General features: G+C 40.9%; 1 protein-coding gene across 2 annotated transcripts in view; it reads right to left on the reverse strand.

Moving 5' to 3' along the window:
* LOC143296928 (asparagine--tRNA ligase, cytoplasmic-like) overlaps positions 1-22,930 on the reverse strand; it is a 37,921-nt gene that overhangs the window by 10,229 nt on the left and 4,762 nt on the right. For both annotated transcript variants that reach the window (XM_076608953.1, XM_076608952.1), the window contains exons 5-13: positions 20,451-20,540; positions 17,986-18,064; positions 17,068-17,138; positions 14,161-14,247; positions 9,972-10,058; positions 8,875-8,931; positions 6,875-6,952; positions 4,537-4,614; positions 1,059-1,180 (exon numbers count right to left, since the gene is read on the reverse strand). In XM_076608953.1, coding sequence (XP_076465068.1) covers positions 1,059-1,180; positions 4,537-4,614; positions 6,875-6,952; positions 8,875-8,931; positions 9,972-10,058; positions 14,161-14,247; positions 17,068-17,138; positions 17,986-18,064; positions 20,451-20,540 — 749 coding nt within the window. The remainder of the gene's footprint in view (positions 1-1,058; positions 1,181-4,536; positions 4,615-6,874; positions 6,953-8,874; positions 8,932-9,971; positions 10,059-14,160; positions 14,248-17,067; positions 17,139-17,985; positions 18,065-20,450; positions 20,541-22,930) is intronic.

Raw genomic sequence — 22,930 nt, forward strand, 5'->3', positions numbered from 1 at the left:
TGGTTGTCAGAAAGTGTCATCAGTTGGTTAGTGTACCGTTCATCACAATGTGTGTACCTGGTCTTCAGAAAGTGTCTTCAGTTGGTGCGTGTACCGTTCATCACAATGTGTGTAACTGGTCGTCAGAAAGTGTCATCAGTTGGTTAGTGTACCGTTCATCACAATGTGTGTACCTGGTCGTCAGAAAGTGTCATCAGTTGGTTAGTGTACCGTTCATCACAATGTGTGTAACTGGTCGTCAGAAAGTGTCATCAGTTGGTTAGTGTACCGTTCATCACAATGTGTGTAACTGGTCGTCAGAAAGTGTCATCAGTTGGTTAGTGTACCGTTCATCACAATGTGTGTACCTGGTCCTCAGAAAGTGTCATCAGTTGGTTAGTGTACCGTTCATCACAATGTGTGTAACTGGTCGTCAGAAAGTGTCATCAGTTGGTTAGTGTACCGTTCATCACAATGTGTGTACCTGGTCTTCAGAAAGTGTCTTCAGTTGGTGCGTGTACCGTTCATCACAATGTGTGTAACTGGTTGTCAGAAAGTGTCGTCAGTTGGTGCGTGTACCGTTCATCACAATGTGTGTACCTGGTCGTCAGAAAGTGTCATCAGTTGGTGCCTGTACTGTTCATAATGTGTATACTCGGCCATCATAATGTGTCATCAATGGTGTGTGTGGTTCAATCACAATGTGCATACTTGGCCGTCATAAAGTGTCATCAGTTGGTGTGTGCCTGATTCAATCAGTGTGTGTACCTGGTTTTTGCGCATATGTAAGTGTGCATGTGTAAGGCATTTGTGAGTATATGCATTTATATAAACTGACAGATTAAAAACATACAGTCACTCGCACACACACAACAACATCTAAACACACACACTACACCACTCCAACAACACACAAACACTACACCAAAACACAAAACAACTCACAGAACAACTCGAAACAGGGTCATCACACCGACTCACTTCCTCGGTGATCACACTGACTCACTCCCTGGGTTACCCAATGGACTCACTTTGCTCATCCATACAAGGAAAGCAGAAAAAAAGGGGAGGTCACTGACTCTGCCAAGTGTCGCCTGGTGCGGGAGCGCTCTGCTCTGTAGGACTGGGCCATGGAGAAGACGTCGCCCATGGCCGGCATGGCCGTCTCCAGGTACAGCTGGGAACTCTGGGTCAGGAACGCCTGGAGGAAAGGGAGACCATGATGTCAATGATGATGATGTGATACTTATATAGCGCCTATCCTCAGTAAGAGACCAAGCTCTAAGCCCTTTACAAACACCAAATTACCGTAAAGTTCGGCCTATTGAGCGCACTGGTATATAAGCCGCACCCACTAAATTTTGGAAAAAATTGAACTTTATACATACATAAACCACACCGGTTTATAAGCCGCACTTATTTCTGGTACCGGAACACATACTGATATTACAGAAAAGCTGTCGATACTGTAGGTTATGAAATAAACACAAGCGGGAACAACACAAAGAAAAGCAAGCGAAAATACTGCTAGTGCCACAAAAAAAATAATAAATAAACACAACAAAAATAAGATCCATAATTTGGGATAGTCACATTTATTCAACGTCATCCTGCTCACTGAATCCACTAAAATCTTCGTCTTCAGTGTCCGAGTTAGAGAACCAGCACAGCTTCCTCCGCCATCTTGTCACTGACTTCAGCCTCGCTTTCATTTCATGAACATGAAGGTGGAGGTCGCTGCTGGTTCATCGCTTGCACTGTCGTCTGCTAGGTCGATTGCCTTCAATTTGAAGGCTGCATCATAGGCATAACGTCGTGTTTTCAGCATGATGAGGGTGTACGCTTGAGCAGAGTAGAACTGAATGCTGATCTGAAGGCTTTAATGTGTGCGGATTTGATTTATAAATCCTGAAGCTCATCCAAAAATTCATGGACAGAAATCATGATTTTGATGAGTTGAAGGGCAGCTAAGAACAGACAAGAACGCGACACTCCCGGGATAGTTAAAATCCGCAAATAAGCTGCATCATTGTATAAGCCGCAGAGGTTGAAGCCACGGCTTATAGACCGAACTTTACGGTATTTGCACAACAGACTGCCTACCTGGCAGGGACACCTGGGAGAAAGGGAGATTGATGATGATGATGATGATGATGACACTTATACAGCACCTATCCTCTATCAGAGACCAAGACCAACCGAGTTATTTGCACAACAGGCTGCCTACCTGGCAGGAATGCATGGGGGAGAGGGAGACGATGATGATGATGATGATGATGTAGATACATATATACCTGAAGAAAAGGGAGATGATGATGATGATGTAGATACATATATAGCGCCTATCTGCCTGAAGAAAAGGGAGAGGATGATGATGATGTAGATACATATATAGCGCCTATCTGCCTGAAGAAAAGGGAGATAATGATGATGATGTAGATACATATATAGCGCCTATCTGCCTGAAGAAAAGGGAGATGATGATGACGATGATGGTGATGACATGGATACTTTTGAGTGCCTATCCTCTGTCAGAGACCAAGCTCTAAGCGCTTTACAAACACCCTACCTGGCAGGAACGCCTGGGAGAAAGGGAGATGATGACGATGACGATGTGGATACTTACAGAGAGTCTATCCTCTGTCAGAGACCAAGCTCCAAGCACTTTACAAACACTGAATCATGCACAATAGGCTGCCTATGAATAATATGATACGATATGGATACTTCAACAGTGCCTATCCTCGGTCAGAGACCAAAGCTCTAAGAACTTCACAAACACGGAGTCGCTTTGCACAACAGCCTGCCAACCTGGGAAGAGCCAACTGACAGCTGCCATTCAGCACTCATCACTCAATGACTCATTTCCTGTGTCATTCAATCAGGTTTCAGTTAATCACACATACACACTCAAACAGACAGGTAACATTTTATGTTTATGACCATTTTTGTTTATCTACCCTGTCATGTAAGCAGCCATACTCCATTCTGGGGGGTATGTATGCCGGATATGTTCTTGTCTCCATAACCCATCAAATGTTGACATGGGTTACAGGATCTTTAACGTGCGTGTTTGATCTTCTGTGCGAGTATACATATGAAGCGGGTTCAGGCACTGGCAGTCTGCACATAATATGTTGACCTGGGAGTTCCGAAAAATTTCCACCCTTTACGCACGGGGCGTCGTTACCAAGATTTGAACCCGGGACCCTCAGACTGAAAGTCCAACGCTTTAACCACTAGGCCATTGTGCCCATCCCCACACATCATGTCACTGGGTATACATGATGCTTCCATGGAAACTGATCATTGCTTACAACCCAGCCAACCACATGAGAAACATGTCTCTCTAATTCCCCCCATGTAAGTAAGAGAAAAAAATGTTCATCTAATTCCCCCTATGTTTGTAAGTATGAGACAAAATGTCCCTCTAATTCCCATGTAAGTATGACAAAAAAGTCCCTCTAATTCCCCCTATCTTAAGTATGAGACAAAATGTCCCTCTAATTCCCCGTATGTAAGTATGAGAAAAAATGTCCCTCTAATTCCCCCATGTAAGAATGAGAAAAAATGTCCCTCTAATTCCCCCAATATAAGTATGAGACAAAATGTCCCTCTAATTCCCCCAATATAAGTATGAGACAAAATGTCCCTCTAATTCCCCATATGTAAGTATGAGACAAAATGTCCCTCTAATTCCCCCTATGTAAGTATGAGAAAAAAAAAGTCCCTCTAATTCCCCCAATGTAAGTATGAGACAAAATGTCCCTCTAATTCCCCCTATGTAAGTATGAGAAAAAAATGTCCCCTCTAATTCCCTTTCATCAAGTATGAGGGAAAAAATGTCCCTCTAATTCCCCCTATCAAGTATGCGGGGGAGGGGGGGGGGGAATGTCCCTCTAATTCGCCCTATAAAATATGAGAAAAAAAGTCCATCTAATTCCCCCTATTAAGTATGAGATAAATATAAAAAAAAAGTCCATTTAATACCCCATATCAAGTATGAGATAAAAATTTTTTAAAAAGATGAAAAAAAAAAAGTCCATCTAATTCCCCCTATCAAGTATGAGAGGAAAAAATGTCCCTCTAATTCCCCCTATTAAGTATGAGAAAAAAATGTCCCTCTAATTCACCCTATCAAGTATGAGAAAAAAAAATGTCCCTCTAATTCCCTCTATATTAAGTGCAAGAAAAAAAAACATAACCCTCACAATCCCTCTGTGGAGTATACTGATCAACAACAGCATCGCTGTTTATGTTTGTCACCACAGAACCTTTTCACTTTTTACACACACTCACACACAAACACACACACAAAAAACACATAAACTCACACAAATACACACACACACACACCCATACACACACACACACACACAAACATACCCACACACACTCTCACAAAACACACAAATACACCCACACACACGGACAAACACACTCACACACACACTCTCACAAAACACACACACTCACACACTCACACACAAACACCACCACACAGACACCCACACTCACACGCACACACACACAATTCGCCAGCGACCAGCTCCTCACCTCCTGTCCAAAGTAGTCCAGTTTGAAGAGAGTGGACCCTCCCTCCACCTGCGTCTGCACCAGTGTTGGGGGGTGAACCTGTCACAGCAACCAACACACTCTTTTAACCCCACAGCAGCCAACACACTCTTTTAACCCCAAAGCAGACAACACACTCTTTTAACCCCACAGCAGCCAACACACTCTTTTAACCCCACAGCAGCCAACACACTCTTTTAACCCCAAAGCAGACAACACACTCTTTTAACCCCAAAGCAGCCAACACACTCTCTTTTAACCCCACAGCAACCAACACACTCTCTTTTAACCCCACAGCAGCCAACACACTGTCTTTTAACCCCAAAGCAACCAACACACTCTTTTAACCCCACAGCAACCAACACACTCTTTTAACCCCACTGCAACCAACACACTCTGTTTTAACCCCAAAGCAGCCAACACACTCTCTTTTAACCAAACAGCAGCCAACACTCTCTATTGACCCCACAGCAGCAAACACTCTCTTTTAACCCCACAGCAGCCAACACACTGTCTTTTAACCCCAAAGCAACCAACACACTCTTTTAACCCCACAGCAGCCAACACACTCTCTATTAACCCCAAAGCAGCCAACACTCTTTTAATCCCTAAGTAGCCAACACACTCTCTATTAACCCCACAGCAGCCAACACACTCTCTTTTAACCCCACAACAGCCAACACACTCTCTTTTAACCCCACAGCAGCCAACACACTCTCTTTTAACCCCACAGCAGCCAACACACTCTTTTAACCCCACAGCAGCCAACACACTCTCTCTTAACCCCACAGCAGCCAACACACAGTCTTTTAACCACCCCAGTACCACCCCCTGTTTACACTAACCAACTAAACGCAAAACGAAACAAAACAAACCAACCCCCCCCCCCCAACCACCACCACCCAAAAAAACACACACACACAAACAAAGAAAATTGGTAAAGAGCATGCATGAAAAGATGGATTCAGTACTTCATTTTTACAAAACACAATCAGCAAATCCTGAAACAAAGACACTTTCAGTGTTACTGGTCAGGAAATGGAGTGCTTTGTACGAGTGTACTGAGCATTGTTTGATTTTTGTCAGATTAACCCCTAGGCTGCCTATATGACGAGAGATAACTCGTCATCGCAAGCATGTACGCTTCGCTGCCACAATGACGAGATAACTCGTCACTGAAATATTCTGACTTTTCCCTGGTTTGCATTCAGTTTGTTGACAAAAATGTTGGTAGCTTTAGCTTGGGGAAATCTGTCTAGATTCTATTCATAGCTAGAAACACCATCTATGTCATGAGGCAGTCCTTTATTTGAACGTTTTGGTTGGGTCACTGTTACAGTGTTCTGCCTGGCTCCTCTCCTCGCTCGCTCAACAAATGTCGGACTGACTCAAGACATGCGATTGTGGTGAAGTAAATCAACCAAGATTGCTTTCTTTAGCTGATGCTCAGAAAGAATTGAGAGCGTAAATTCGAAAAAGAAGACGGTGATGAACATTTACAGGACGATTTGATAGAAAATAAAGGGAGCAATCAAGAGAGTGGCCAAGATACGACTATCAGTGAGTGATGCCGGCTGTACAGCTATAGCAGACGACAGGAAACTGAATAACTTCAGTCTAATATCATCATCTTAGATGAACAGACTATAAATAAATAAACTAACTAAGGAAACTAACCGAATTATTAGCAGGACACAGTGTGAACGATTTTCTTGGCACTCAGCCAACATGGTCTGATGAGAACTGGATAAAGTGATCATGTGAGAGGGGTGAAGAGGAAGGGGGTGGAGACTGAGGGGGCGTGGCCTCACATCCATATTATCATTTGGAGAAGTCACAATGCATTGTGTATCTATCTCTTTAAAAAAAACATTAAAACAATTATTGGTGGTTGTTCTAGTATGATTTTGTGTGTGCAGATATCCATTTGTCCAGAAAATATGATATTTTAGTGCAAATTACCTGACTAATGTTAGTAATGAAAAAGTTGAAAATGTGACAAAAAACAAAACACTGATTTTAAAACAACAGCATGTCACTAAAAATATATAAAATGGGAAAACATTATGTGTTTTGTATTCTTTATTTATTTACCTTTCAGAAAATATATACTTTTATGGGCCTTTCTCCAATAACAAAGAGCACAGAATTTTTTGAAAATTTATACCCGTTTTTTGGGAGAAAACCCTGGCAAATAGATTTCACTTAAATCGTATTTTCCTGGCAGCGAAAGGGTTAAATACATGCATTTTTGTGTGTGTTAATCTTACTATTTGTGATGATTCCACACTAAACCAAGACACAACCTGTGCTGACCTACCTCGAAATACCCTCTGTCGAAGAAATGGTCACGGAAACACTGAATGATGACAGACCTCATCTTGAGCACCTTGGAAGTCTGCACAGCATTAATAATCATAATAATATTGATAATAATAACAACAATGATAATAATGATGATGATTATAATAATAACAATCAATCATTCTTATTTTGTGTACGATCTTGCATAGCGTGACCCAACATGCTCTACAAGCTCAATTTGCACAATTCTTCTTCTTCTTCTTCTGCGTTCACTCGTATGCACACGAGTGGGCCCCCACGTGTATGACCGTTTTTACCCCGCCATGTAGGCAGCCATACTCCGTTTTCGGGGGTGTGCATGCTGGGTATGTTCTTGTTTCCATAACCCACCGAACGCTGACATGGATTACAGGATCTTTAACGTGCGTATTTGATCTTCTGCTTGCATATACACACGAAGGGGGTTCAGGCACTAGCAGGTCTGCACATATGTAGACCTGGGAGATCGTAAAAATCTCCACCCTTTACCCACCAGGCACCGTCACCGCGATTCGAACCCGGGACCCTCAGACTGACAGTCCAACGCTTTAACCACTCGGCTATTGCGCCCGTCATTTGCACAATTCAAGTACTGACACATTGACTCATAAACAGCCATCCAAACGCGCACACAGCCTGTAACACGGCAAAGAGAATGAACATATTTCCAGGTGAATGAGTGAAATCACTCACGCACCCTTCAACCAAACTGCCTGCAACAGAGCTGAAATTAATCTACAACTAATAAGCTTTCATTGCCACGAAATGTATGTGACTGCAATGTTGGCTGACCAACGGTACTATATAATCCACACAACCACAAACGAAGGTACATATAAGTTGCTAAACAATCATGCACTATGACCTTACGATCCAACAGTAAAATTCATAACATCTTCTTTCTTACTCCTTTTTTTTTTCTCTACCTTAAAGTACTGAAGTACAAACGGTTATGTAATATTCAGACGCTGTAATCAATCAATGGGAAAATGATTGCGTGGAAAACAACTTTTACAAACATCAGTCACAACAGTATTGCGGAATGACTTCTGCTATGTTTGTCAATGCACTCAATAAGAGTTACTCCATCTTAACTAATTACTGAATGTCTTGACAACAGTGCACGTGACCTGAGAGTAAACAATAAAATCTGCTGGAATTAGTTCATCACCTGACTCCTTAAACTCCTAATGTACAACAAACATCTGATAAAGATACAGCTTCAGTTTAAAGGAGGTGTCTAAGCGAACAGACTGATCCATACACACTGCACCACATCTGCTGTTAAAAAAAAAACGAAAAAAAAACCCGGAGACGATGCCTGACGACCTTCACACAAACCCACTGATCAGCCCTGGAGAGACTGCCCTAGGTTTGTGCAAAACACTTGAAAAAGAAATTTTTCTTCCTAAAATTATGCATAAGTAACATACTTCCTGTGACCCACTAGTGCAGACTCCGGCAGGGGTCTGATTCCTGTCCTGTGCAAAAAAAATACTACCCGCCTATGCGGAGAAAACGAAAGTTGCTACGGCCGATAACCTTTCGAAGTAGGTTACTTCCCCTGTGCATCCCTGACTAGCGCCCTCTTTTTAAAAGTATGAATAACAAAAAGACATAAATCAACAAGTAAGTGAATGTATGGAAATGTAGTGAAGTGAAAGATATGTACAAGGTAAATGATACAACACACACACACACACACACACAATGCACATGCAACAATTTGCAGTCTCTTAGATACCAAGGCTGAACCCTCAACTCACAAACATAAGTACCTCGGCCCCCCTTGAACACGTAGCACACACACACACACACACATACATACACACACACACACACACACCAACATACACACTGACATAATGATATAAGCTACGCACAGTTCACAAACAAGGATACAACAAGCAGCGACAGTAAAAACGGACAAAAAAAAAAAGAAAAAAAGAAAAGAAAAGCCAGAAGAGAGACACTCACGTTCTTTCCGCGAATCATCATGTGCCTGTTGTCCAGCTGGACGTCTGGGTTGGCATCCTACAAGGAAAACAACACACACCTCAACCTTCTCTGTCCCACGATCATCAGCTGTGTATTTTGTGTTGTGTTGTGTTGTGTTGTGTTGTGCTGTGTTGTGCTGTGCTGTGCTGTATTTTATTTTAATGCAATGCAATGCAATGTATTGTATTGTATTGTATTGTATTACTTTTTGTCAACAGATTTCTCAAGGTGAAATTCCAGCAGCTTTTAATGTGGAGTGATAGTATTTTAATGCAATGCAATGCAATGTATTGTATTGATTGTATTGCATATTTTGTGTGTGTGTGTGTGTATGTGTGTGCGCGCGCGCGCGTGCGTAATGCTTGTCCAGATCTACAAGTAAGGTTCCTTAGCTTTCAGTTATTCTGTGTGTGTGTGTACGTGTGCGTGCGTGTGTATGTGTGTATTCTGTGAGTGAGTGTGTGTGTGTGTGTGCGCGCGCATAACCATGTGTGTTTGCTAGCGTATCTGTAAATGTGTGTGTGAGCATGAGTATGTGTACCCATGTTTGTGTGTGATGTGGGAGGTGCATGTCTGAACCTCTTCTTCTTCTTCTTCTGCCTTCACTCGTACGCACACGAGTGGGCCCCCACGTGTATGACCGTTTTTACCCCGCCATGTAGGCAGCCATACTCCGTTTTCGGGGGTGTGCATGCTGGGTATGTTCTTGTTTCCATAACCCACCGAACGCTGACATGGATTACAGGATCTTTAACGTGCGTATTTGATCTTCTGCTTGCATATACACACGAAGGGGGTTCAGGAACTAGCAGGTCTGCACATATGTAGACCTGGGAGATCGTAAAAATCTCCACCCTTTACCGACCAGGCGCCGTCACCGTGATTCGAACCCGGGACCCTCAGATTGACAGTCCAACGCTTTAACCACTCGGCTATTGCGCCCGTCATGTCTGAACCTCAACTTGTACGTGGAGGGGAATGCACGAGGAAGTGCCGTTTTTTTTCACAATGCGTGTGTTATAAAACGCATTATTGGTTCAAGTCTGTGTGCTTGATGATGTGCCATGTGACCTGACCTCGTTCAGCAGGTTCTCAGCGCCCCCTGGCGGGGCGGCTCCAATCAGCTCCCAGTAGTCCACCTTCATCTCATGGTTGTCAGGGGCCTGAAGCAACAAAACACAGGGCACTCACCACACCTCCCAACATCACACGTTTTGTCTTCTTCTTAAAGGAAATCTTCCTTCCTAAAATTATGTTTTACCCCAATCCAGCTAAATAATTATGTCACCTGGTTGGAGACATAATTTGACAAAAAAACAAGAACGCCAGAGAATCGACAAACAGACAGAAAAATACGGAAAAAAAACTTAGCCGTATGAAGAGCACAGGAACAGGAGTCATGATGGCTGCTGGAAAAAGAGGGCGCTAGTCAGGGGGGGCAAAGGAGAAGTTACCTACTTCCGGGAGGTTATCGGCCGTAGCTACTTTCGTTTTCTCCACATAGGCGGATAGTAGTTTGCACAGGACAGGAATGTCAGGCCCCTGCCGGAGTCTGCACTAGTGGGTCACGGTTAAGTATGTGTAATTAAAATTATGTTTAATTCATTCTGCCCCACAGCCACATGCCTGCTACAACTCCCCTGGACCAGTGCTACATGAGACCACTGCAGAAAAGAAACAGGGTGGTTCACTAAAACGGCGAAAATCGACAGAGAATCGCTGATTTAATCAGTCGAACAAAGCTTCGCTTTCATGCTTTCAGAATCTGTAAAACAGATCAGCTTAGAATGCCAACTGCACGAAGCACGAATGAATGAAATTAGAATAGTGTGCTGGTTACGAGAATACTCGAAGCTGGTCCACAGGGGAAGTAACTGTGGTACCAGTTAACTTGTACCTGCAGTACAATGAGTTGGGAAGTAATCGTGGTACAAGTTAACTTGTACCTGCAGTCTTGTACCTGCAGTAGAATGAGTTGGGAAGTAATCGTGGTACAAGTTAACTTGTACCTGCAGTAGAATGAGTTGGGAAGTAATCGTGGTACAAGTTAACTTGTACCTGCAGTAATTGTGGTACAAGTTAACTTGTACCTGCAGTCTTGTACCTGCAGTAGAATGAGTTGGGAAGTAATCGTGGTACAAGTTAACTTGTACCTGCAGTCTTGTACCTGCAGTAGAATGAGCTGGGAAGTAATCGTGGTACCAGTTAACTTGTACCTGCAGTAGAATGAGTTGGGAAGTAATCGTGGTACCAGTTAACTTGTACCTGCAGTAGAATGAGTTGGGAAGTAATCGTGGTACCAGTTAACTTGTACCTGCAGTAGAATGAGTTGGGAAGTAATCGTGGTACCAGTTAACTTGTACCTGCAGTACAATGAGTTGGGAAGTAATCGTGGTACCAGTTAACTTGTACCTGCAGTAGAATGAGTTGGGAAGTAATCGTGGTACCAGTTAACTTGTACCTGCAGTACAATGAGTTGGGAAGTAATCGTGGTACAAGTTAACTTGTACCTGCAGTAGAATGAGTTGGGAAGTAATCGTGGTACAAGTTAACTTGTACCTGCAGTAGAATGAGTTGGGAAGTAATCATGGTACAAGTTAACTTATGCAGTAGAATGAGTTGGGAAGTAATCGTGGTACCAGTTAACTTGTACCTGCAGTAGAATGAGTTGGGAAGTAATTGTGGTACAAGTTAACTTGTACCTGGAGTAGAATGAGCTGGGAAGTAATTGTGGTACATGTTAACTTGTACCTGCAGTAGAATGAGTTGGGAAGTAATCGTGGTACAAGTTAACTTGTACCTGCAGTAGAATGAGCTGGGAAGTAATTGTGGTACAAGTTAACTTGTACCTGCAATAGAATGAGTTGGGAAGTAATCGTGGTACCAGTTAACTTGTACCTGCAGTAGAATGAGTTGGGAAGTAATTGTGGTACAAGTTAACTTGTACCTGCAGTAGAATGAGTTGGGAAGTAATCGTGGTACCAGTTAACTTGTACCTGCAGTAGAATGAGCTGGGAAGTAATTGTGGTACAAGTTGACTTGTACCTGCAGTAGAATGAGTTGGGAAGTAATCGTGGTACAAGTTAACTTGTACCTGCAGTCTTGTACCTGCAGTAGAATGAGTTGGGAAGTAATCATGGTACCAGTTAACTTGTACCTGCAGTAGAATGAGTTGGGAAGTAATCGTGGTACCAGTTAACTTGTACCTGCAGTAGAATGAGTTGGGAAGTAATCGTGGTACCAGTTAACTTGTACCTGCAGTAGAATGAGTTGGGAAGTAATTGTGGTACAAGTTAACTTGTACCTGCAGTAGAATGAGTTGGGAAGTAATTGTGGTACAAGTTAACTTGTACCTGCAGTAGAATGAGTTGGGAAGTAATCATGGTACAAGTTAACTTATACCTGCAGTAGAATGAAATGAGCTGGGAAGTAATCGTGGTACCAGTTAACTTGTACCTGCAGTAGAATGAGTTGGGAAGTAATCGTGGTACAAGTTAACTTGTACCTGCAGTAGAATGAGTTGGGAAGTAATCGTGGTACAAGTTAACTTGTACCTGCAGTAGAATGAGTTAACTAACATACTTACTGTGACCCACTGGTGCAGACTCCAGCAGTGGTCTTGTCAGGAACGCAGATTGTTTTACATTATCTTCACTGCAATGTTTTGTGTGTGTTTCCTCCTTAGATTGTTTAATGTAGGCTTATGCTGTATATATACCATGTAACAAGTATTACTTCTTGTGATAAAAAAAAAAGAAGAAAAAAACCAAACCGAAATCATCAGCATCATAAACTGTATTACATAAGAAACAGACAAAAGAGACAGGTTTTCGGGAAGACAGAAAAAAAAAAAAAAAAAAAAAGACAGAAATTTGTAAATTGATGAACCCGATTTTTTTTTTTTTTTTACTCTGAGAGCAAATATAGTCGCGATGACCTTCGTTTAAGGGTGAATGCTGGGAAAGTGATGCTGTTGATTTATAGTGATCTATTGTTTAACTTGACTTGTCTGTTTGTGCTTCTCGGGGACTGCTGGTGTTGGGACATCTTGTCATTTATCACTGTTGTGGATTCCTGCAGGGGTGTTGTGTTTTTGTCACTGATTTTTGATTTTTTTTGATTTTATTAAATCACAACAAATAATACTTATGTGACATGATCTATCAGCATAAGTGTATATTAACCAATCTCAGGAGAAAACACACACATAAAACAGTGCAATCAAGATTACATAAACATCTGTGTTCCTGACGGGTCTAGTTCCTGTCCTGTGCAAAACACTACTCCGCGCAAGTGTGTATAGGCAATTTAATGTTATTAAGTGTATCTGCATCAATGTATGTATGTATGTGTAATTGTGTTTGTAAACACTCTGGGCTCTCCGGAGACAGGGCATCCAAATATTCATTATTATCATCATTAAGTGAAGAAATCGGTAATTAGCTGCAGCTAGTAGCTTCCCTTGGAATATTACCTCCCTTCTGTTTATGTCTGCAGCGCCCTCCTTCATGGCATTGTAAAATAATGGAAATTGCGCAGGCGGTCGGGAAGGTACATACTTTCACTGCTAACACATTTTGCTATGGTGATGGCTGATAAAAGTTCCAGAAAAATCACACTTGTGCTCTTACACACACGCACTGTGACATAACATACTCGCCAACACTCAAATACCAAACACACACACACACACACACACTTCAACACAGCACACTCCCATCACTTTACTATGAAACACATACACACACACACGGATAGCTACTCTTTGAATGTCAGAGTCTGAAATCGTTTTTACCAAACTTCTTGGAAAATTCTTTTGAATGTATTTTTGACAATTTCAAGATGTTATCTGCTATTGCAGAAGGTTTGCTGCATAGTCCAATTGGACATTTGTTATAATTGTTACAGTTGTTTGATGTTAGCGTTTCCTTCTATATTGTGCCTGTGTCTCCCCTTTTAATGTCTTCTTTTTTCCAATGCTCTGTATCTTTCCCCACCCCCACACACATATGCGCACACACACATACACACACATCATTCATCACCCTCTGCCCAATACCGTTCCCACCTCCACGCTCCGCCCTCCAACCCCCCCCTTTTTTTTTTTTTTTTTTTTTTCCAATCTAATATCACTTAAAGTGGAAGACGTTAAACTGAAGACTACTACTACTACTACGGATAGCATGTGCTGTACTCAACACAGCAGTCACGGGTTTACAAACAAATCAACACCCAGACCACATCAGCGACTGACAATCAGCTCACCGTTTTCCCTTCAGGGACCTCACTGATGACACCGTACACGGCGATGGCCGACTCCAGCGACAGCGTCAGAGCGTCATATGTCTGGCACTGGAACCAGAGACACACAATTGCTTAATACTCTTTTTTTTTTAACCATGATTCTTTTATGCTAATGTTACTTTGGAACCAGACACACACAAGTGCTTAAAACTTTTTTTTTTTTTTAACAATGATTCTTTTATGCTAATGTTACTTTGGAACGACACACACAAGTGCTTAAAACTCCCTTTTTTTTTTCTTTTTTTTTTTAACCATCATCTTTTTATGCTAATATTACTTTGGAACCAGACACAAACAAGTGCTTAAAACTTCTTTTTTTTTAAAAATCAGTTTCATGCTAATGTTACTTTGGAATAAGACGCACACAATTGCTTAAAACTTTTTTTAACCATCATTCTTTTATGCTAATGTTACTTTGGAACCAGACACACACAAGTGCTTAAAACTTTTTTTTTAACCATCATTCTTTTATGCTAATGTTACTTAGGAACCAGACACACACAAGTGCTTAAAACTCTTTTTTTTTTTTAACCATTATCTTTTTATGCTAATATTACTATGGAACCAGACAAAAACAAGTGCTTAAAACTTCTCTTTTTTTAAAAATCAGTTTTATGCTAATGTTACTTTGGAACAAGACGCACACAACTGCTTAAAACTTTTTTTTTACCATCATTCTTTTATGCTAATGTTACTTTGAAACTGGACACACACAAGCACTTAAAACTCTTTTTAACCATCATTTTTTATGCTAATGTTACTTTGGAACCAGACATAAACAAGTGCTTAAAACTTCTTTTTTTAAAATCATTTTTATGCTAATGTTACTTTGGAACTAGACACACACAACCACTTAAAACTCTTTTTTTAATCATTATTTTTTATGCTAATGTTACTTTGGAAGCAAACACAAACAAGCACTTAAAACTCTTTTCTTTTTTTTCTTTTTTTTTTTACCATTATCTTTTTATGCTAATTTTACTTTGGAACCAGACACAAACAAGTGCTTAAAACTCTTTTTTTAAACATAATTTTGTTGTGCTATTGTTTTACTTTGCATAGACTCCAGAGGCCTGATCAGTGTGTTGGGTCTGCGCCAAGATCAGGCATAAGACTATTTTTTAACCATTATTTATTCATGCCAATGTTTTACTTTGTGGAGGCTCTAGAGGGCTGATCAGTGTACTGCATTGGTCACTTTGTGCAAGGATCAGGCATCTGTTGTTGTTGTTTTCTTCTGGGTTGTTTTGTTTCTTCAGCAGATGTGGTCACAGACATATATGATAGTCGTGTCCGACTATGACCATCAGAACAGCAGAGAAGGCAACTGCTGTTCCGACTATTTGGAGCCAGAATTTGATTATAGTGGAGAGTGTCTTGCCCAGGTTACATCCCCACTCTCTCGGCCAAGAGGGTTTTAGGACAGTCGGCGTTGGGATGGTTCCCAAAGGCCAACTAGCCCACAAGGCTGCAGCACTAAGAGCCAGTGCAATTTTGCCTCCTAGTTTGAGAGTCATAGTCCTTTACAAAAAGACTTAGCTGTAAATGGTTTCCCTTTGACTGGAGAAACCACTGATAATACAGCTCTCACTTTGCTGTTGGTCCAAATGTGAACTTATGTCAATCTGTGATATAAGCCGAGTGTTGGCCCACGGACATATATGGATCAATGGGCATGCTTTGACATCTCCTTGACACTGAAACTTCTCTCTCCCTTGGTAAATGCAGTAAAGAATCAACGAAGGAATTAAACACAGTGGTAATGAAACTTGTGCACACTTTATCATCCCCAGTGAGAGAATTCAGTTTGCGATGTACATTATGTGAACAATGTAAGTGAATCACAGTCATTCGATTTGAATACACAAAAGATACACAACGCTTATACGCTAACCTCACACACAGTAATCACAGCCATACACATGCAATAATCATGGTGAGAGAAAAAGCATAAATCATCATTGTATAATTAAATAATTTGGTCCAAATAGCAAAACAGTCATTAACATCATGGAAATAATGCAATGTGCCAATCAACCACCACAAACAAACAGCAACAGCAACAAAAAAAAAGGTAACTTTTCTTTTCAAATGCAGATCCTCAATTGATGATGATGATATGGATACTTTTATAATGCCTACTCTTGGTCGGAGATGAAGCTCTAAGTGTTCTACAAACATGGAGACATTTGCACAACAGGCTACCTACCTGGGTAGAGCCGAACGACAGTTGCCACTGGGTACTGGTCATTCATTTCTTGTGTCATTCAATCAGGTTTCAGTCACACACACATACACAATCATACAGAGATTCGAACCCGGGACCCTCAGAATGAGTCTAACTCTTTAACCACACGGCCATTGCACTCATCAAAAGACTTTTAAAAACTCATGTCTGCTGACTGATCTTTGACTGAAGTTTATATTTAAATGTCGTTTTAGACAGAATAGGGTCACCAATGATACAACTCTCAGTAACAGAAGAAATCATGGAACTAATTCCCATTCTGCTTGCTCTGCCCTGGCGTGTGGAAATGTGCCCCTGGCTGGTTTGTTAGAATACAAGAAACCAGTACGCTGGCTTCCTCCCCATGTCATGCTCGTATCTCTTGTTCAGGAAACATAAAATGATGTTGGAAGTGACTTTTTTTTTTTTTCTGAGGGAAGTGGAATAAGCAAAGACATGCTTTCTACATCTTTGATTTCATTTCATGTACGTGAAGGAATCAATGTGGTTCATCTTAGCTAGTATATAACATGACAAGATACGTAATGAAATTGTAAGCAGGACCAGTTTTAATGTCATGACCCAACCTCAATTCCCCCTCCAAACATGAAAAAAAATAAAAAAAATAAAAAATGTCATACCATTGTATCTGTCATTACGCACTGCACAAATCCTGTTCCATCTCTGAGATGTACGAACATCAGGCTCTTTCCTGTAAAAAAAAAAACACACACTAAAAACAGTCAAATATATCAAATGTTCACTGAATTAACAATTATGACAAGGACATCTGCTTTTTACTCAATTCTAATTTTAAAAAAACAACAACAACTGAATCTTACATAAAAGGCTTGATTATTTTTCAGATAAAACCCCATAATGATGAAACTGTCACCAGTTTCAGATACTGGTGCTCAGAATAAATCTGAATGAAATGTAGATTCTTTTCCTGTCGTTACTCAATTGTGAAGTCAGTGACCATGCAGAACTTTTGTAAATCACTTTAAAAAAAAAAACGGCAAAACTTCCTTTCTAGCACATTACATTTAAAACATAGATGTGAACACACTTGCTCTTACAACAAACATAAGTTGATCTTCCATGCTCATGAAAAAACACATACATTGAACACACAGATGTGAACACACTTTGTCTTAAATTTTCATAAGTTGATCTTTCATGCTCATGAAAAAAACACATACGTTTTACACACAGATGTGAACACAATATGTCCCTCTCTGTCTTGGTCTCCATCACAGGCACATTCCCACAACAGAAGAAAATTCCAGCCAAAGAGACATACACAAGTCTGTCACTTTTTTTGGTATGGATACACGTCCACGTTTCTTCTTCTTCTTCTTCTTCTGCGTTCGTGGGCTTCAACTCCCACGTTCACTCGTATATACGCGAGTGGGCTTTTTACGTGTATGACCGTTTTTACCCCGCCATGTAGGCAGCCATACTCCGCTTTCAGGGGTGTCCACATTTCAACAGACATTCTCTTTCTCTCTCTCTCTGTCTCTGTCTCTCTCTCTCTCTCACACACACGTTTTACTCACCTTGACGTCGCAGTTCACTGACCCATCCAAAGATCTTGACCCTGATCTCTCTGTTGGCAACGGTGTCCCTGATCTTTATCTGGAAACCACGGAGACTCCCATCACATCACATCACCAAAACGCTCAACAGCAGAAAGAAATACCACCCGTAAATGTTTTCAAGTAACTTCTAAAGAGAGAACAATAACAGTTTTAACAACACACAACACTGAATTGGTGCAAACTCCCCACATCAGATCTTAAGATTTCAGTTTCAGTTTCTCAAGGGGGTGTCACTGCGTTCTGACTAATCCATATACGCTACACCACATCTGCTTGGCAAACGCCTGACCAGCAGCATGACCAAACGCACTTAGTCGGGCCTTGAGTGCATGCATACATATACATATATATATATATATATTTAAATATATATACACACACACATACACACATGCGTGAGTGGATTTCTTCCACAGAATTTTGCCAGAGGACAACACTCTCGTTGCCATGGGTTCTTTTTTCAGTGCACCAAGTGCGTGCTGCACACGGGGCCTCGGTTCATCGTCTCATCCAAATGACGAGACGCTCAGTTCAATTTCCCAGTCAATCTTGGCAGAAAGGGCCAGAGCAGGGATTCAAACCCACACCCTCACGGACTCCGTATCGGCAGATGAGTGTCTTAACCATTCTGCCACCCTCCTCCTAAGTAAATACTTATAATGATGGATGGTGCAGATACTTGTTTGCAGGAAGAGTGCAATAGCCGAATGGTTAAAGCGCTGGACTTTCAATCTGAGGGTCCTGGGTTCGAATCTCGGTGCACCTGGTGGGTAAAGGGTGGAGATTTTTCCGATCTCCCAGGTCAACATAAGTGCAGACCTGCTAGTGCCTGAACCCCCTTTGTGTGTATACGCACGCAGAAGATCAAATACGCACGTTAAAGATCCTGTAATCCATGTCAGCATTCCGTGGGTTATGGGTTATGGGTTATGTGTCTGAAATCTGATTGAATGACACAGGAAACGAATGATGAGCACCCAGTAGCAGCCGTCAGTCGGCTCTACCCAGGTAGGCAGCCTGTGGTGCAAATGTCCTCGTGTATGTAAAGCCCTTAGAGCGTGGTCTCTGACCGAGGATAGGCGCTACAGAAGTATCCACATCAATCAATCAATCAAGACTGTAAAAACAGAACAAGCCTTAAGAACACTGTTTTGAGTATAAAATCACACTCCATAAAATACTGAATCCGCAGCTGCCTGAGCCAAAACTGCACTCCCCAAATCCTCTGAAATCAGCATATCCACAGACCGTTCTGATGCCTGCCATACAGTGTGGGTTCTGAATGCCTTTCTTCAAACTAAACATGTGCGATACTTCATAATAACATACAACAGCACATGGTGACACATGAGAAGAAAAAAGAAAAAAAAAAGAAGAAAAAAAACACCACCATCAAGACAAATAACAAAAACACACACTGTCACACACATGAAAGTGAAACCTCCACCTACAAATGTACACGCTACATGCGAAGTTCATGTGGAAAAGAAAAAAAAAAAAAAGAAAAGAGGAGACAAACAGACAACAATGCTTTATAACCTTCATAGGCCATGTTACATACATTTTCAAATGTGTTATAGCTTCTTCACTTCAGTATATCCTAAAGGTGTTTGTTTTTTTTTAACGTGTTTTGGCTTCTTGGCTTCAGCATATCCTAAAGCCTACACAGTTACTCAGCCCACAAAAGATTCAAGTGAATGCACAAATGTAGAGTGATGGCCTTGAGGTAATGAGTCCGCCTTAGAAGTGAGACAATCTGAGCGCACTGGTTCGAATCCCATAGTTCCTAGTATTTTCTTCCCCTCCACTAGACCTTGAGTGGTCGTCTAAAATGAGACAATAAAATGATGTCCCATGTGCAGCATGCACTAAGAGCATGTAAAAGAACCCACGGCAACAAAAGGGTTGTCCCTGGCAAAATTCTGTAAAAAACAAACCAAAAAAAAAAAATCCACTTCGATAGGAAAACAAATAAAACTGTAGGCAGGTTAAATTTTTTTTTTTAAAGGGTGGTGCTCTCAGTGTAGCAATGCACTCTCCCTGGGGAGAGCAGCCTGAATTTCACACAGAAAATCTGTTCTGACAAAAAAAAGAGTAATACTATACAATCTGCGATACTTCTACATATGCACCAAGGTGCTCTCCCTTAAGAGAGCAGCTTGAATTTAACACAGAAAAATCTGTTGTGACAAAGAAAGAGTAATACAATACAATCTGTGATCTATACTGGCACCAAGACACTCTCCCTTGGGAGAGCAGCCAGAACCTTACACAAAAAAATCTGCTGTGACAAAAAACAGCGACACAATACAATCACAACAGAGTAATACAATACAGTCTGTGATACATCCATAGGGGCACCAAGGATGGATGATGACAGACCACTGAGATCTGGTAGGCTGCAAAACAATGAATGACCTTACCCTCTTGGGCGCCGGAAGACTGGGGTCCTGCTCTATGACAATCTTCTTGGCCTCCTCCAGGTTCTTCTCCCTCCTCTCCGCTTTCTCCAGCTGCCAGGAAGGTTGGGATCGATTAGCAGATGCATTCACAAACAAGAGAGGCAAGGCCTTAAAGACTTGCTTGTGATACATAACCAAGAGAGGCAAGGCCTTCAAGACTTGCTTGTGATACATAACCAAGAGAGGCAAGGCCTTAAAGACTTGCTTGTGATACATAACCAAGAGAGGCAAGGCCTTAAGAACATGCTTGTGATACATAACCAAGAGAGGCAAGGCCTTCAAGACTTGCTTGTGATACATAACCAAGAGAGGCAAGGCCTTCAAGACTTGCTTGTGATATATAAACAAGAGAAGCAAGGCCTTCAAGACATGATAAATGCTTCATCCAGTTTAAAGAAAAAAAAAAGGAAAAAAAAGGGTCCTGTATTTAACATTATGAAACTTTGGGTGGGAGGAAAAACAGAAGAGCATATTACCAGGTTCAAACCAAGCATGTTCGGGCTGAGAGTAAGTAGGCTTTCAGAGCTAAAACGCTCCTGCCAATGAGTTCAAAAATTAATATTTGAAATTATGGGGGGTTTTAGCGCGACAAATCGATAACAGTATTTGAGGTGATGATGCCATTTTAAATAATGTTATTCTGGTCTATCTTGATTATTTAAGATTTTTTTTTTTAACTACAGTAAAGGAGACTTTGCCATCGCCTCAGGCACACCTCAACATGTAGCCATTTTCTCCATTTACACAAGTGAGTTAAAAATGAATGAATATTAAGATCAATAATGCATGTTATGATTTCCATAAAGGCATTCAATTAAAAAAAGGAGAGAAAAAAAAAGAATGGAAGAATAATTTAGATTTGTAAGACACATTACATTACCTTTTCCACAGACACAACTTATTTTGTAGTGCTATTAAAACTTCAAGGCCAAGTTCAGTTTTCCCAAAACTGGTTTCTGTATGAAAATTTGTTTCAAAAGTAATTTGAACGTACATCCTACCCCCTTCTGTAGTCTCTATCTCCCTCACTCCCTCTCTCTCTTTTCTCTCTTTCTCACGCTCTCTGTACATACAAGGTAAATACAAAGTTGCGTGTCTCAGCTATTCTGCTTTCCACTCCGCAGAACCTACATATCTTTCTGACCTTATCAGTGTTTACACTCCCACAAGAAATCTCCGCTCTTCCTCTGACGGTTACCTTTTGAAACTTCCTTGTGTCAATACAAGAACCTGTCGTGAATGTTCTTTCTTCTTTGCTGCTCCTCACATCTGGAACAACCTTCCTCATCATATCCATGCATCCGATTCTATTTCTGCTTTTTGCTCATCACTAAAAACTCATCTATAAACACTCTCAGCTTCCTTGTTCTCCAACACCACCTTTGTCAGCTCACTTTGGATGTATGTAGAGTCGGAGGGGGAGAGTGTGTAGGAGGGGGTTGGGGGGGCAGGAGGGGAGGGTTTTTTGAGAAAGAGTGGTCATGAATGTTTAATATATATGTAACTTGTAGTTGTAATATTTTTCTTTCATGTAAAGCGTCCTGAGCTCTTAGAGATAAAGGGTACTATATAAATGTACATTATTATTATTATTATGTGTGAGTTTGTAATCCTTCCAGATGATGTTCATTGTCATGATAATGTTTAGACGCAGATTTTTTGTTAAAACTAAGCAAAATTGTGTGAAATACTGTTATTGACACACCCAATTCTCTCAAAGTGTTTATTAGAATAACTGTTTATGGGTATCGATGTGTGTGTGTGTGTGTGTGTGTGTGTGTGTGTGTGTGTGTGTGTGGGTGTGTTGGGATATGGGGTATGCAAAAAAATAAAATCCCTTGCAATCAATGAATAATGTAGCTATGGTGAAGCATTTGTCAGTGTTATGTGTACTCCTTGAACAGTTTCCACAATGTAATGTTTCACTGGTTTTTGATGGAAACTGATAATGTAATTTTGAGATTTTGATTATGTATTTTTGCGACTTTGATCACCTTCATGTTGAATTTTATGTCATGATTTTCTTTTCTTGACAAATATAACCTTCATTGCAAGTGGGGGGGGGGGGGGGGGGGGGAAACCAACAACAAAGGCAGTCAGAATGCAAAGCTAGAGATGAAAGGAGATAACATCACACAACACATGTACCCATACACACTATAGCAAAATTATTACATGCATATACAGTATATACAGTGATATACATATATATATACAATAATATGTATACATGTGTACAGAATAATATGTATACATGTGTCATTCACATGACACTTTTATTGTTTGATGGGTCTGGAAATGTGCTGTGCATTTTAGTATACTGGTATTGATTTGTATATTTGAATGCATCAGATGTGTTTGTTGACAGAGAGCTTTTATGATGTCTATATGATATGGCTGCTTTTCACTGAATATTGTTGGGCACTTTGAGCAGCAATGTA

The sequence above is a fragment of the Babylonia areolata genome, chromosome 22, assembly GCF_041734735.1.
Source record: "Babylonia areolata isolate BAREFJ2019XMU chromosome 22, ASM4173473v1, whole genome shotgun sequence".
In the NCBI taxonomy this organism is placed as follows: Eukaryota; Metazoa; Mollusca; class Gastropoda; order Neogastropoda; family Buccinidae; genus Babylonia; species Babylonia areolata.